The sequence below is a fragment of the Mastigoproctus giganteus genome, chromosome 8 (genome assembly GCF_048544385.1).
Source record: "Mastigoproctus giganteus isolate SK-2022 chromosome 8, ASM4854438v1, whole genome shotgun sequence".
Taxonomy (NCBI): domain Eukaryota; kingdom Metazoa; phylum Arthropoda; class Arachnida; order Uropygi; family Thelyphonidae; genus Mastigoproctus; species Mastigoproctus giganteus.
This window is the reverse complement of record NC_143582.1, coordinates 168,179,745-168,197,121: the sequence shown is the minus strand read 5'-3', so window position 1 is coordinate 168,197,121 and position 17,377 is coordinate 168,179,745. Positions and strand designations below refer to the sequence as shown.

The 17,377-nt window shown below is 39.7% G+C and overlaps 1 protein-coding gene across 1 annotated transcript in view; it reads left to right on the top strand.

Annotated features, from left to right (window-relative positions):
* LOC150081996 (lysosome membrane protein 2-like) overlaps positions 1-17,377 on the top strand; it is a 302,034-nt gene that overhangs the window by 237,387 nt on the left and 47,270 nt on the right. Inside the window, exon 11 of the mRNA XM_090380393.1 lies at positions 9,444-9,495. Coding sequence (XP_090236519.1) covers positions 9,444-9,495 — 52 coding nt within the window. The remainder of the gene's footprint in view (positions 1-9,443; positions 9,496-17,377) is intronic.

Here is a 17,377-nt window from a genome sequence, read left to right as displayed (position 1 = left end):
ATTCTACACATAACCTTAAAAATAATTTTATATATATATATATTATATATATGAATTGTGCCGGTTTGACAATGAGGTGATTATCCCTTTGTATAAGTCAGTAGTTAGGCCACATCTGGAATGTTGGATACAGGTTTGGAAAGGATCCAAGGGGGAACAAGAAGATTAGTGAGGGCTCACAAAAGGATATTCTTACAAAAATAGACTAGGGTTCCATAAATTGCTCTCTGGAAACTAGGCATCTGTATGATGACTTAACTAAGTGTATAATGCTTAAAAAGAATTAAGTAACCCAAATGTTTATTGCATCTTTCTCAAATGAAACACACAAGGGAGCATAAATTTAAATTGGGAAAGAATGATTGCAGAATCACTATTTGGAATGTGGAAATCATTATTAAACCAAAGAGTAATGAGTTGTAATAAACTTTTGCCCTAGTCTTGTGAATGCAAGAAGTTTGAATAAATTTAAGAGAGATTTGGAAGAAATAAAAAATTAAGTGGTTTTGTTTTTGGTGGTGCTGTATAACTTTTTCTTCCTCGTATCATGTTGCCAATACTATTTTCAAAAATTAAACATACGAATGTGTGCAGTGTATAGATAGAAATACAAAAATAATGTATTTCAAAGTGAAGGTTATAGTTATCATATATAGAGCTTATACAACTAACAGGCAGTTAAATGGTCCAGTAATAACTGAGAGTTGCTGTTATTTGGTTTTTAGGAGCATTAGCAAGTAAGGCCATATTGCTCCGGGGATATGCAGTGGTCATTCTCTGACCTTTCCGCATCCTCCGTATTTGGTGGTCACGGGCTCGAACCCTGGTCTAATCAAGAAGCATGTGCTATGCACTGCCGCTCCTGCCCACTTGGCTACGGAGCCACCAAGTGGGCAGGAGCCACTTGGTCCCCTGAGTTTGGGGATTTCAAAGGTGAGAGTTAGGTCTTCAGCTGTGCCGCAAGAATTGATCTGTTCTAGATCTGACTTAGTGGTTGCTTCCAATATTATCCCTTTGTTGCGGATTTTGCAAATGCTTTTGATTTGGAGATTGTCTAGTTTTGGTTTTATCTTCTTTAGGATGGTGTTCTTTACCGTTGATCGACATAGTACATAGTGTTAGGGTCAGGCGCCATCTGAAATACAGAACTACTGTAAATTCCAGAAAAGTGTTGTCTGTTGTATATGACATATTGCATAGGTTCTGTTGGGTGTCCTGGTATTTGGCTGTAGGGCGCCTGGTGGGACTTCAAGTTGCCCCCTCCCCACACACACACACACACACCGCTAGGAGGTAGCCAGGCTACCCTTTATTTTCTGGCTGGTCTCCACCAGGGTCGCCTGACCTTCCTGGACGAAGACCAAGTTTAAAAAAAAAAAAAAAAAAAAAAGAGAAGTGAAGGTCTGGGCAACAAGAGGAAGGGGGGTCTGAATGTGAGCAAGAAGCTGAAGTGGACAGATAGGAAAGGCAATCCACCTGAGTAAGGAGAAATAGGGGACAGGGAGAGGGATCAAAAGTCACAGGGGCAGGTGCCACTGTGCCACATGGTTGGCACTCAAGGAGTGCCAACCATGATGATATCAGCATAGTATTTTAATCTTCAGTCTTACTCTTTTATCAGTTGGGAAAATGCTATCCGACCCCAGTTTGTGTTTGCACTTGAGGGTCGTTCTAAGCAGCTCTAAGTTCAGCAAACTTTGCCCATCTGATGGTAAACTCAGCTTGCGCGTAACTCGTTAGGGCTTTGTATGTTGTTTCATTCTGAAGCAGGTATGTTTCATGGTTACGAAGGTTCCCCTGGATTTCAGTAAAAAATTTGAGCCTACAGTGATCATAAGCAGGGCACTCATACATGAGATGCCCCCATGACTCCTCTTCGCCACATTGGCAGAATGGATTGCTTTCAATTCCCATTGCTGTCAATTTCTGTTGAAAGGGCCCATGTCCTGTGATCAGGAATGTAAGTTGCAGACCAGGTAGAAACCAGGAAGGAGACTTTGGGAAAGTCATGTCAATGGAATGGAGGAATGTTCTGGTAATTTCTCCTTTGGGCATGGTTTCCCACGAATGCTGCCAAAGTCCTTGAAGTTGTTTGAAGATAAGTTTTCTTTCTTGTTTCAGGTCATTGATAAGCTGCAGTTGAAGATTTAACAACTGTGTCGGAATTCCCTTCTTTAATCGATGCTAAAGTCCCCTTTTAATCACCTCATGATAGAGTGGCAAGCATCCAGTAATAACCTGTAGGGCAGGGGTGCTGACAGTGCGACATGCCCTGCAGATAGACAACAGCATGTATTGAGTCAAGTTTACGCTTGTTCTTTTCCAGGATGGCCTTTGTACACCAAAGGCTCCATAACACACAATTGGGAGAAACGCCACTTTATAGATGAGAGACAAAGCTTTATGCTTCAAACCCCAGTCCGCTCTGCTGACTCTTCTTATCATGGCCGTATACTTTCGGATTTTTGTGGATAAGTACTTCAGATGAGTGAAAGATAAGACTGGTGTCAATGTAGATTCCCAGATATTTGACTTCTATGTAGAGACATATAGGGATGTTATTTAACTTCATTGTTGGAGGACTGCATATTTGTAGCTTTCCCTTCAGGAGAATCGATTTTGTTTTCTCACCAGAAATTGAGAGGTTGTAGGGTCTGGCCCCACCCAGGTCAAACCCCAGGAACTCGACCAGAGGAATGGCCCAAGGACAGAGCCCTGGGGGCAATCCCGGTGAATGCATCTTGTGTGATAGTCTGGTATTTGTTTACAACATGTAATTTTTTATTGCTGAGATAGGATTTTAGACTATTGTATAGGTTTTTGGACGTGTTTGCCTGCTGAAGCCTATGAAGGACACTGGGCCACCACAGTCGATCGAAGGCACCAGCAAAGTCCACCATGATGGCTAGAGTATACTTTGAAGTTGTATGTGTGGCCTGGGTAATCAAGTTGTGTATAGTGTCTTCAGTGCTGGAGCCTGTCTTGAATCCAAACTGACATGGTGAAGTGAGTTGCTTATTGGTATAACAGGTGGAAAGGCAATACAGCAGAAGTCGTTCTAGAAGCTTGGCCAAAATGGAGAGCAGAGCAATTGGTCGGTAAGAGGCAGGAAGTTGGGGCGGTTTATGTGGATTTTTCAGGATCAGCTTGATAGTAGCAGTCTTCCAGGGTACAGGGAAAGTTCCTTCAGCAAGGCACCTGTTGAGGAGGCTCAAGAGTGTGGTGGGGTAGCCTTCAGCGAATTTCTTGACTATGTCGGCTTTGAGTAAGTCAGCACCTGGCGTTTTGCCATCTTTTCATTTTAGCCAGAGCCATATTCATCTCTAACATAGTGAAGGGCGGTTCCATAGCCTCTGGACGATAAACTTGATTACTGTCGATGAACTGCTGTTGCTCCAGTGACATCGCTGAAACTTCAGTAGGGTAAATGGAATCAAGAATATTGTTTATTGAGTCAGACCAGGTATAGGTTGAAGAGCCATCCGGTTTGAGAGTTGTACTAAGAACCTCACCTCTAGGCAGCCTATTGGTGATGATGCGGAACACGATTCCTCATGGGTTTTCATTGCCAATAGTAGAGACCAGGGTGTGGATTGATTCCTTCTTACACTTACGAATTTCCTTGGTTTCTAACTACCCGATATGCCTCCCGGACAGCTTCAACCTCATGTGGAGGAAGATGCGCACATTGGTAAGTTTTCCTGGCTTGTTGTGCCCTCTTAAGTCCCGAAGATCTGCATTCCACCAGGGGACAGCATAGCGGTCCTCCTATGTGGAATGGACAGATCACAGGCACTTTTGATGATGGCAGTAATATTGCGTACACAGTGATCCGGTAGAGGAACATCATCTGGTAGCCTTCTGGACAGTTCCACAAGGAAGCGTTGCCAATCTGCTTTTTTGGTTTTATAACGCACAATGTCCTTTGGAATCGATGCAATGCATTCCACAGAGCGAACAAGGGAGAATGTGATCGCTCTGTGGTCTGAAGTGGTCCAGCTGGAAAGTTTGTTGGCTAAGTCAGGCATAGCCATTGTTGATATCAATTTTGCTCTCCCAGAGTGGGCCACCGCAAGTGGGTAGATGTCCTGGGCGGTTTAAGATTTGTAAGCCTGATGTGAGGATAAGGTCCTCAAGTCTTTAGCTATTTCCTAGGGCATTCCTATCTGGTGCCTGACTGTGCCAGAGTGGGGAGTGACAGTGTGAGTCCATGCCTATCAGTAGCTGCCCACCCAGGAGGAGCTGGAGTGCCATTTCAATCAGAGAGATCGCAGCAGTGATGTCTTCACCTGGATGGCTGGGGGGGGAAGAAAGAAAGAGAGAGAGAGAGAGAGAGAGAGAGAGAGAGAGAGAGAGAGAGAGAGAGGATGAACAGGATCCAAGATATGTCATGATTTGGCCACAGGCACTGATGGAAGTGCATAGTGGGGTGATCTTGGTTGCTGTGATATCAGGGTTTCTGATGACAATCGCAGCCCATGGTTGGTCATTTGTACAGTGGACAATTTTATACGATGAGGGGTAGCCCATAACCACCCCAGAACGAACGTAGGGCTCCTGGAGCAGGATCAGATCTATTTGTCTTTCCTCAGCCTTTATCTTCAGCTGGTCTGCAACCACTCATGCTCTCTGTGCATTTAATTGTACAATTCTTATCTCTAGTTGGTAATTGGGAGAAGGAATTCTATCCATAATTTATCCACATTTGGTAGAGACTCTTTACTTTTAGATAGACAGGACAGTTGGTATCTTGGATGGAATGTTGGTGTGGAGCCTTTGCAGCCTTGCAATTTGCGCAGCTTTACAGCTGATTTCTGACAGGACAATCCTTATAGTCAAGTCCCTTCTGGGCACAGTGGCCACATGTGGATTCACGCTGATTAAAAGTATATGAGGTATGGCTGAAGCAGAGACACCTGTAACATCTGCGGACAGGAATATATTCTTTGAATCTATGGCTGCCCCATCCAATGAATATTCTGTTTTGAGCTCCCAGAATTTGCCATGCTCTGATTGATCGTTCGATTACCCAGTTTACGTTTGTAGGTGACTTGGTCATCTTTTTGTATTTCGGACTAATATCATCCACGCTAGCCTCATCTTGCAGGTATATACTTAGATTTTTATTAAAGATCTCGGCTTTGAGCTCCTCAGGTGTTAAGCTCTCGTCCACATCAAAGATCACAACTGAAGGCCCTTTTTTCTTTGGGGCTTCTGCCCTAAGCCCGAAATTTGTCATGCCGGCATTATTCAGGATGGTTTGTGCCTCCTCCCTGGTGTCTGTTTCTATTAAGACTCATGGATGCCTGGTCTTTCTAATACTCTTTATTTTTACAGTTTTCATCTGCTCCTTGAAGTTTTTCGTGAGTGCTTCCTTGACCGCTTCACTGGTATCTAAATGTGCGTCTTCCACTGGCTTAACCAAAATAACATGTGATTCAGGCTTTCTTACCACCTTTTGGTTTTGTACTTTTCCTGGTTGGTTGGGCACGTATTGAGCTCCATTCCTCAATGCCTCTGAAAAGGAGCAGGGGCATTGTTGCATTTGTTTTTCCCCCCTCCTGTGTGAGAACTTCGATTTTTGCTTTGAGCCTCTCGTGGTCAATGTGTAATTTTTGGACCACTGTCTCCATTTTACTGAAGATCTCTATCACATCAGTTCTAATGGCAGCAGTAATTCTACTTGATTGCTTAGCCATGTATTTTTCTAGGGTTCCTCTAATGGCAATAATCTGTTACACTGGAGTCCCAGTCAACAGGAGAATCTGGGTAATAGGAGGTTCCTGACTCTTTTGTTCTTCATGGTCAGATTTGCTGAATGATTCGTTGGCAGCCTCTTCAGAGACTTCCTTCGTTTTTGGAACGTCTGTAGCAGACCTTCTTCTACCCTTCTCTTTCTTCTTGGCCTTGGTCTTTGTAGGTTTATTCGTACCTTCCCCAGTTGCTGGGGACTCACTCCTTGAGCGGATTGGGTAATCCACCTGTCTCCTAACTATCAAGTTCAACTTCAGCGTTGCTCATGTTGTTTTAGTGGGTATCTGGATTAACGAGAGGAATACGGATAAACGATTATTTACTCGTAGTAAGTTGAAACAGAGCTTGTTGTAATTGCCAAAAAAAACACAAGTAAGTGGCCAAATAGGGGCTGAACTAAGTTGGCAAATTTTTGCAGGCTGACTTCAATGTTTTAGAAAAATATATTTACATACATTGAAAACAAATGATCAAGTAGATAGAGTAAATTTGTAAGCTCTGGAAATAAATTACCTTATCGTATAGCTTGCCCTTAAGTTCAAACAAGTAAACAACAAACACAGTGCACTATTAACTACTTTCTCTTTCCTGAGAAACAAAAGGCAGAGGGATTAGCCTAATTGCGAGTACGTGCAGCAGGGTGGCATTCGCTCTAAGTGCTATGATACACGTGCATCCGGTCACTACTGCTAAAGCATATAATTATGTCTATCTAAAATTATCAAAAAGTTTACCTCAAAAATTCGGGGCCTATAGTTGGAACTTTTGTATAGGTGACATCTTTAGCGTTCAGGATATCCGAAATAATCTACACTTGGTTGCATAATTGCACTTGAAATTAAGAGCAGAAAATCACTAGACTGACACATCAGACAATCCTACTGTCCGATGCCATTAGACCGTGGGAATGATCGACATGTGGACATGTGTTTATGTATGGGGCGGCTCCTAGAACGTCAGTTCAACTCTGCCTCATATCTCTGAAGAACAGTATCACTACAAATGGGCCAGATATGTGTGTGTGATGTTGGTTCTTGTGTATTGTGTGTGTGTTATGTTCTGGCCACTTGGCTACCCAGAAGCATCAATCACCTGAACAGATGATTCTGGGTACTCGTCCACACCAAGGGAAGGTGGGCCAGTTCCAGTAGATGGGACACCTATGGTCTCAAAGTATGAGACAAAAAAAAAAAAAAAAAAAAAAATCCTTATGGGAATGATCGACAGTTCACATCGGCTCCTATTATTATTTTTTGGTCACTGAGGATGCTGGTTACATTTTCCAGGTATCTAGTGGCAAAAGTTGTTCTTAGCCAGTTCGGCAATAGAGTGCAATCACATATAATATACCCAGTGCTGAAATAACGTGGACACAGGCTGCGCAGAGATGTGCAATTCTGGTTGCTGTGAGATCTGGGTTTCTAATCACTATTGTGGCCCAAGGGGTTTCATCTTCGGCTTGTATGACTTTGTAGCATAGGGGAATAACCCCTTACTTGCTTAATGACTGCGTATGGCTCTTGGAGTATAATGATATCAGTATTTTCATCTTGTGTTTAGCCTAATCTGGTCAGCCACTGCCCTAGCCCTCTGTGTATTGATTTGGAAATATTTCACTATTCTGGCATTAAATTTTTTATGGTGTGTTGCCATAATCGGTTCTCGTTTGGCTTAAGCTCTTGTACTTTTGATATACAGGCCAGTTAACATCTTGAAGAGAGTGGGAGGCATTTAGCTTTAGGTTTCTGCAGTTAGTGCAGACTGGGTCTGTGCTTTTGTTAGGGCAGTTGCTGAAGCTGTGGCCTTTACAAGTGCAGTGGCTGCAGGTTGGCATAGGTGTGCAAGGTGTGGCCGAATTTACAACATTTGTAACACTTGGTGACAGCCATGTGTTTGCAAAAGCGGTGGCTGCCCCAGTTTATGTATATTCTGGTCTGGTTTGTGAGTACCTGCCAGGCTAAGTTCCATGACCCAGTTGACAGTGGTTGTGGATTGGGTTCTGGCGGTGTGTTTAGGCACCATGTGTTTGATCCGATCTTGGTTGTGGATGTGGTCTCATAGGTTTCTTTCATATATTTCCCTAGTGATCGCATCAGGTTTGGCATTCTTGTCTATATCGTAAATTACGATCGAGGGCCCTTTTCTTCTTGGGAGTTTAGCTTCAAGACCCAGGGTTTTGAGTATTTGCTTTATCTCTTCTGTGGTCTTGGTTTCGATAATCACACCTGGATTCCTAGTCTTTCTTACTGCTTTTATTTTAGTGGTTTTTAAATCTTCAGAGAGTTTGTCCATGAGTACTTGTTTTATGCCTTCGCTAGTTTGGTTGTCCTCTTTGTTTAGAGGCCTGAGTACCACTAGCTTAGGTCTTTGGATGGTGACTTTTGCCTTTTGCTGGGTTGGCTGCGTGATGGTGTGGCTGCTCTGTGCAGGTATCCTCAGTGCATCAGCATAGGAGGGAGCGCACTGCTGCATGTTTTTTGCTCCTCATTTCATGTAAACTTTGACTTTGGCAGCGGAAGTTTCAGACTCCAGATAAGTTTTGTAGAGAATAGACTCCATCTTATTCCAGAGTGTGACAATTTGGCCTCTAAGGCAAGCTGACGCTCTGCTGCTTTGTTCTTTAAATAGATCCTCCAGGGCTGTCCTAAGTATTCGGGCTTGGTCCATAGGCGGCCCTTCCAGGACTACACTTCTAGTGTAGTGTGGACTTGAATGAAACTCTGATTTTTTCTGAAAAATCTGGTTTCCTTCTGTTTTTGCAAATTTCTGCTATTGCATAGGGACAGGCAAACAGATGAAACTCAGCCACATTACTTAAAGACAGCCGTCGTAGCCAAGTGGTCAGGCACGTGGGTGCATAAGTACACGTGCCTTGATTGACCGGGGTTCAAACCCGTGACTGCTAAATACGGTGCTGTTTCTTGTATTCTGTCTGTCTTGTGAACTCCTCTGACCGTTTGGTCGTCCTGGAGTATAAACAGAAAATTTATTTATTTAAAACAAAATTTTGATTGTCTCATCAGCAAATAAATTCCATTATTTGCTGATGTTATGTATTAGTATCTGCTTTGTTAAGGGCTGAACAAGAAACTTTGTAACTTTCCACATTGTTAGGCTGAAGAATTAAGTTTATGAAAGACATGGCAAATAGATTTTCTTAGATTATGAAGAAGAAAAATTCTGGGCAAGCTGAACTGTTGCTGTAGTAGTAGTAGTAGTAGTAGTATTGCCATCATGGGCTTTCCTGTGTAAGTGTATCTGGTGTCAGTAAATGGAATGTCAACCTTACAGATATTTTATGTACTTATAAATTTCTGGTAATTAGATTTTGTTGTGTGATATACTCTAGTATATCACATGACAAACACTTGGATTGGGATGGCACTTTCAAAACTTGGACACACTACAAATTGTCATTTGAACAAAAGTTCCCTCCCCTCTTTAGTACAGTTTACTTTTCACTATATGTTTTTATTATAAAATTTTGACACTTGGAGGTTATCTGTAATCATCATGTATTTACTTTCCCACAGATAGCTTTTGCACTCTTATAGAAACAATTATTTTTATTAGTAAATTTATCATTTCTTGCTATTGAAACTGTGACTTAAGTAGTATATCAAGTCAAAATAACAGTATTTTCACTGTTGCCCATTTGCCATTAATTTGTTTAATATCCATATTTTTAGATATTTAGCAAATGTTCCAGATGTGATATTTCCTCTACTTTGGCTTAGAGAGGTAAGTAACTAACCTTACTCAACATTATTATTATGACATTATTCTGCATATGATTACCAAAACATGACAAATTATCATAACCTGTATTAGTTAAAGATAATGATTAGTGCAAAAGTATTATCCAACAATTGTACTTCAGTCATTGATCAAATGCACCACACTGTTCCAAGGAGGATTAGTCAGTTCCGCTATATAGGGTGTCTCAAAAATACACGGCATAACTTCAGGAATGAGTTCCTCATATGTAGACAATAAAAATATTTTATATCAACATAGTTCCAGAAATGCTTGGTTTCAGAGTTTTTTTGAAGGTCTGTCTATGACACTTAACTGTTCACATCACTTTATAGTAATTGTTCAAAATATCCACCTTCTGTCTGAATACAGGCCTCACATCGACGTCTCGTGGACTCTCGAAGATGATGCCAAATTCCTAGCATGTTTCGTATTGTCTCAACCTGCCACAATTCGATTGCGGAGAGTTTCCATATCAGCTACCGGAGTCGAATATACCAATGACTTTAAATGGCTCCACAAGAAGAAATCTAGTGGTTTTAAATCAGTGAGCGTGGAGGCCAGGCAGTTGGTCCACCTCTATCTATCCACCAACCAGGAAACCTTTGATTTGGGTAATTGTGCTAGGTGGCTGAAATTTGCGGGAGTGCCATCGTGCATGAAGTGTGCTTGTTGATGAATGATCAGTGCTGTGTCGTCCAAGAAATCAGGCATGTTGTTTTCCAGAAAGTTTCTGTACGCCTGTCCTGTGAGTTTGTTTGGAAGTACATGGGGTCCAAATAGCTTATCACCAAAAACACCCACCCAGATGTTGAGGCTGAACTGCTGTTGGTAATGTGATAGAAGAATTGCATGTGGGTTTTCCTCAGCCCATGCATGTTGATGTGAAAGTTTTGAATTCCATCTCATGTGAACTGTGCTTCATCTGTGAATATCACTAAGACAGGAAAGTGTGGAGTTGTACCACACTGCTGCAAGAACCACTGGCAGAACATTACTCGTGCAGGGTAATCTGTTGGTGACAAGGCCTGTACCTGTTGCAGATGGTAAGGATACAGTTGGTGTCCTCACAACACTCTCCAAATAGTCAAACATTGAACAGCTGGTTGCATTGCTATTCTGTGTGTGCTGATTCCAGGAGTGGCATGCACAACATCCAAAATCTCCTCCTCTACTTCAGGAGTTGTAGATCTTGGTCATTCTCTGTCGGTAGCACGAGGTGTAAAGGTCCCATATTCACAAAGGTGGCGATGGATACTTTCAAATGTTTTCCTGTCTGGACATCTTCATTCTGAGAACCTTTCATGGTACAAATGACAAGCCTCCAGAGCATTGCCATCCACCAAACCATACATAAAGTGCATATCTGCTTGCTCCTGATTTGAGTACATGTTTGAAATGAAAAACCACTAGATTCTGTGAGTACCTTGTGATGAAGGAAATCACATGCGGGAGATAAGACATTCCTGTTAATAACTCGGGAACTAAGCATTTCCGGAACTATGTTGATATAAAATATTTTTATTTGTCTACATGCGAGGAACTCATTCTTGAAGTTATGCCGTGTATTTTTGAGACACTCTGTATATATAATTTTTTTTTATTTCTGGGCCCAGAAAAAATAAATTTTTCACTTTTAGTCCCCCATAAATGAATAATAAAATACCATGAATGTGTCATGCTCACTCATTTTGTGATATTTAAAAGTGTTTAAAAAGTAACAGTAAATATACACATTTAAATATTTTTAGATCCTACATTTTTGTGAGTCCTAGGGCAGCAAGAGTGGGACACCTACCTAGGCTAACCAGGGATTTAGCTTAGGTAAGTTGCCCCTCTTGCCCTGACCTAGTTACGGCTCTACTCTTTGGTTTCCTCATCACTTACCAGGGGAGCTCATATATGCATGTTGGCTATCCTGGAGCCTAGAATGGAGTACAGGTCTCCATGGGAAAAAAGGAAGACCAATCCAGTGTGACTGTTTACTTCAGTGCCTCTGCTCTTAATGCCCCTGAATATCTTATTTATTATGTCATTGATTTGCATTCCACTTGGTCTGCCTCTCAGTCTGCTACTATTAATTTTTCTTTTGAATATCCATTTAATTAATTTTCCTTTTTCCATCCTTTATAAATACTTTTACCATTTTCTGTTCACTTTGCCTATCTTGGATTGTATATATTTGTCCCAAGGTTTTCCTATTTTGTCAGTAGTAACATGGCTTTGCCATTGCCTCCAATTATTTCCTTTTTTTTTTAACTCTTATTCTTAAAGATTCCAATTTTTGATTAGTCCTATTCCTTGTCTAATTGTCAATTCCAATAGAATTAAAATATGGTTAAAAATTAGGCTATCAACAACTGATTTTGCCTTTTGGCCAGAGTATTAGGTGAGTCCTTAAATTTACCCCAGGGGCTCACATCTGGTGAGACCCCCATCTCTTGGCAAACCCAGGGCCTGAGCTGGATATCATCATTCTTCTCTATCTTGGTGATTCCTTTCTACTTCTGACTCTCTCATGGTAACTCGGGATTTTTTTTTTTTTTTTTTTTTTTGCTGGTGCAGCATAAGCCTCAAGCTTCCTTGCACCATATGGCTAATAATAATAATAATGTGGTACATGTGCTTCCTAAAAATCTGTTATGGTATTTCACGCATTAAAAACAACACGGCTTTTTGGAAAAATAGGGATAGGTTAGATCAGGCACTGGATCACGGATGCTTTTGGTAAAATTGATCGTGAAATGAAGCACAGCTGTGGCAAGAGATTGAATATCGCTATGATATCGTTCGAGTCACTCATGGTGCCCACACTGAACTTTACCAATGACTTTATGTACATTCATAAAACTTATTGAATTGATCTTTCAGCTGGTATGTTTCATGGTGTAGCTTGAAGTAATTTTGAATTAAAAAAAATCAAAATCAGAAACATCATTTACGGACACCCAATATATATAATTAAAATTCAAATGTTCCTATCGATACACCAGTTATGCAGCAATAATACTACTACATACAAGTTTGCTTTATATTTATTAGATTATACTGTTATGCTTGAAAGTTAAGTTATTTATAATATATAACAAAGTTATCCAGCGAATGCCAACCTAAGTGATTTGAATTTGAACTTAGGTTGGCATTCGCTGCCTACGTATTTACCACAGTTTAAAAACCCATACCACTCACTCTATAACAATGGTGGAAATATTTGAATGATACAAAGGTTCTATCTATATATATTAAGTATTAACCTACAAAATCTCTTGTTTACGTGTTAACTGACTTGTTGGATAAATATACGACCATGCTGAAAATATGTCAAGAATTGGGTTAGAATGTAGTCTGCAACAATTTAGCCTAGGTATGATAGGCTATATGCTTGAAAGCCTTGTAGATTAATGATATGGATTAAAGTAATGCTTTTATCCATGTCAAGATTTCTTGTTTCTGGCAATAAAAGCTAATATTGGGAAGATGTGCTGAGGTGTGTTTCAAATGATCACAAAGCTTAATGCCAGGGGGAAAAAAATTTAAATAATTTTAAGGAATATATCAGGATAGTAAACTATACAAGAACACTTGGTCTAAACTCTGTCTACAGTAGTCAGGAGTGCTGTCAATAAAATGAGTGAATTCAGCTCTTGATTAGGACAACTAATCCTGACATAATGGGACTAATGGAAATGTGGTGCCACCCAGAAATAGGAGATGAGTTTCACTATGGTATTTATAATGTATTTAGGAAGGACAGGTAAGATGAAGGGGTGGGGAAAGTCATGCTTTTTATCAAACACAGTCTAGGTGTGACAAAAGCTTTCCCAGGTTACAGCTTACGTAGTAGTAGTAGTAGTAGTAGTGGCATGGGATGCAAGAAAGCAAATGTATGAGCTTATGCAGCATCAGCAAAAAAAAAAAAAAATCACACCATTCCCTCCAAATGCCTGTCCAGTTCCTCCTTAAATTTATTCAACCTATCAACTTCCACAACGACAGATGGAAGTTTGTTCCAGCAATTAACCACCCGCTGGCTAAAGGCAAATTTCTGCACATCTAATCTACATCTGTCTTTTCTTAATTTGAATTTATGCCCCCTTAGGTTCGTAATCTGAACAAGTGGAAGGATCCCATCAGAATTCAGTGTGCTGAACCCATTCAAGGCCTTATACACCCAATCAGATCACCGCGCAGGTGCCTAGTCTCCAGCCACTGCAATTTGCAGAACTTAAGCCTCTCTTGATAAGAGGATCCCTTCATTCCCCTCACCAATCTTGTTGCCCTTCTCTGTACATGCTCAAGTAAATCTACATCCTTCCTAAAATGAGGCTTCCAGACCTGTATGCAGTACTCAAGGCGTGGCCTGACCATTGCCTTATACAGAGGGATAATCACCTTTTCCCTGCTAGCAAAATTCCTATATATCATTGACAAAAACCCCATGACCTGCCCTGGCAGCCTGTCTGCATTGCTCAGAAAACTTCATATCTGCTTGCACAATTACTCCCAGGTCTTTCTCATTTTCTACCATCTTAAGTGTAGTACCACACAGTTGGTACGTTTCTCTGGGGTTACTTCTACCCATATGCAGTACTTTGCATTTGTCAAGGTTAAACTTCAGTTGCCACTTCTTAGCCCATCTGCCCAAATTATCTAGATCCTGTTGCAGTAGCACACTGCCATTACTGTCATTAACAACCCTGCCACCCTTTGTATCATCTGCAAACTTCGACACTAAGCCTGATATACCTTCATCAATATCATTGATAAATATACAAAACAACAGTGGACCCAACACCGAACCCTGTGGGACTCCACTAATAACATTAGTCCAAGAAGAGCAGCACCCATTGATTACCACCCTCTGTCTTCTCCCACTTAACCATCCTTTTTATCCATTGTAGCAACTTACCCTTAATACCATTCTGCTCCAATTTGTACAATAGTCTTCCATGTGCAATGTGTGCAAGTATAGAATCTGTGTGGTGTAAGGTAGTTGGAAGCAAAGGTGTAATGAGAGCAGGAGTAATTTGCAGACCAGAAGATTGTGAAAATTATGATGAGAGCCTCTGCAAACAAATGAAATATGCAAACAATATGAATGACTTCAGTTTGACCCTTATTTATTGGAGCAAGTGAGGGGATTCACCATGTGGAACTAAAATTTTAAATCATCTATTTCACTGTCTATGCTTAATGTGATTACTATGTGCTCCTGGGTTTTATGTTGAAAATGTGGTATCAAGAAGAGTTACATGATTTTGATGCAACGTCGTTAACCTTGTTAACGAAGTTGCATCAAACTTTGTTTAGTTGGGTTTTCATGATATCAGGTAGTAACGAATGGGCCTGGAGTACTGGGGTCCATAGTTTCAAATACAGATATATACAGTTATACCCAGTTATTTATTAACAAATAAAGTACAAATAAAATAAAATAAAAGTACAAAAACCAGTAGCTTTCGGAACACGTGTCCCTTTATCAACTGATAAGTTAATATAAAATTTGAATATTTATATTAACTTATCAACTGATAAGTTAATATAAATATTCAAATTTTATATTAACTTATCAGTTGATAAAGGGACACGTGTTCCGAAAGCTACTGGGTTTTGTACTTTTATTTTATTTTATTTGTACTTTATTTGTTAATAAATAACTGGGTATAACTGTATATATCTGTATATCAGGTAGTATTTAACTACTTATAGACATCAATTTTGACAATTGAAATGTTAGTTCTAATGGGCAGCTGACTTTTTGCCTATGCTACAGCATAGAGTAAATATTTGACATATTATTTGGATATAATTTAAAATTTATTCATCAGGCTAAGCCTATATGGACCAACATAAATGTTTTAGAAAATTCAAAAATCATTAATATATATTGGACATTAGCTAGACATTGAGAGAGGAAGAAGAATAATAATGCCACCTCACTGATTATTTAAAAAAAAAAATAATATATATATATACACACACACACACACACACATACAGGCAGTTCCCACTTTACGAGTTTCCAGGTTTAAGAGTTTCTTCCCCCCCCCAAGTATTAAGTATCAACAAAATTGAAAATATGAATATTAATTGCAAAAAATGATTGTTAAACATTCATAAATTTGATTTCAAATAAATTTGAAATGAATGAAAAACATTAATTTCAAACCACATGCATTGCTATGCAATATAAAATAATTTTTGATAATTCGTTCCAAGACCTTGGAAGTTAATTTTTGCTATAAAATTAAGCTATTTATCTCTCTAAAAGGTCATTTTATAATGTAAATTGTATTAGTTACCAATTCAAATCATTAAATGCACTACACTTCATAGGCATCATATGTTCTGTTAGGTGCCTCTGTAGCCAGGTGGGAAGGAGCAGTAGTGCGTAGCATACGCTTGATTAGACCGGAGTTCGAGCCTGTCACCACCAAATACGGAGGATGCGGAAAGGTCAGGGAATGACCACCGCATATCCCGGAGCAATATGGCCTTAGTTGCTAATGCTCCTCCTAAAAACCAAATAACAACGTATGTTCTGTTATAAGAATCAATTTTGATCGCCTTTGTGATATTTTTCTAAAATACATTTCTGGAGGTCACAACCATAAAACAAAAAAAATAATTTGCACTTTCCAGTTTATTGGGCTTTTCTGTTAGTGCAAGCAGTTTTAAACAGGTAGTAAACTTGATGTTATTGTTTTTGTGCAAATACCCATAGCTGGAATTGTGTGGTTTTTACATTTTTACAGTGAAATGTGTTTTCCCTTTACTGAAATTTTCAATCATATAAAAAACATAAATAAATTTTCAGAATCTTCTCTTCATTCCTTTTTTTTTAAAGCTTTGTAAACTTGTTACTCTGTGTGTATCGTGTTAGTTACAATTTGTGCGTGCCGTTAAAAATTACTTATGCATGCTTTCGTGAAATTTATAAAGAAAAGAGAAAGTTATCTTGGAAACAAAAGCCTCTTGAAGCATTTCTGAAGAATATTCCCTGTGTAACAAACCAATGACTGCCCAGCCAATAATGAGTGATCAATGAGTGTGCATTTAGATGATGATGATGAAGAAGAAAAAACATTCTTTAACATTTGTAAGTCATAAATAATTTCTTTATTATAATTTGCTTGATTTTTACAGGCTATGTTTTCATTTCTTTGGATAAATCAATCATAGTTTAAACAAACTAATTAGCTAACTAATTTCATTGTTGAGAAACCCCTGTTTTTAGCCTTATGTCTATGAGAAATAAATTCCTGCTTTGAGTGCACACTAGGAACAAATTAACTCCAAGTCGGGAACTACCTGTATAGACGGGACAGGGAAAGCAAAAGGAAACTACCCTGTAAAGAAAGCATATCCTAATTAATCCTATGACGAGTGAGCTAGAGATGTCTGAAAGATCTGGCAGCCACGAAATCATCATAGCGCAACAGAATGCTGATGGTGATGTCGAGCCCGGCAAGGGAAGTGTCAGGGCTTCCCAGGTCGTCAACTTGCAAAATCCCTGTTGTGGAATCGGGACATGAAACCTTACGAACAATGTTGAAATGTGGAAAGCTGGACAGTATCAAAAGAAAAATGCACAGGAATAGTATTGATGTGCTTTTGGAGTGGTGGAGACAAGATGGAGTGAAGTAGACAGATTTGTAAGTGAAGACTACGAAGTTGTGCACTCTGGAAGTAGTGGTGTTCAGAGGGGGTGTAGCAATAATTATGACAAGAAGATTCATGAGAGCACTAGTAGATGTGGAATCGTTGGGACAGACTTTTCATGGTCAGATTTGCAGCAAATCCAGTCAATATGGTAATTATATAAGTTTATATGCCAACCTCAAATAGTTCTGACAAATTAGTTGAG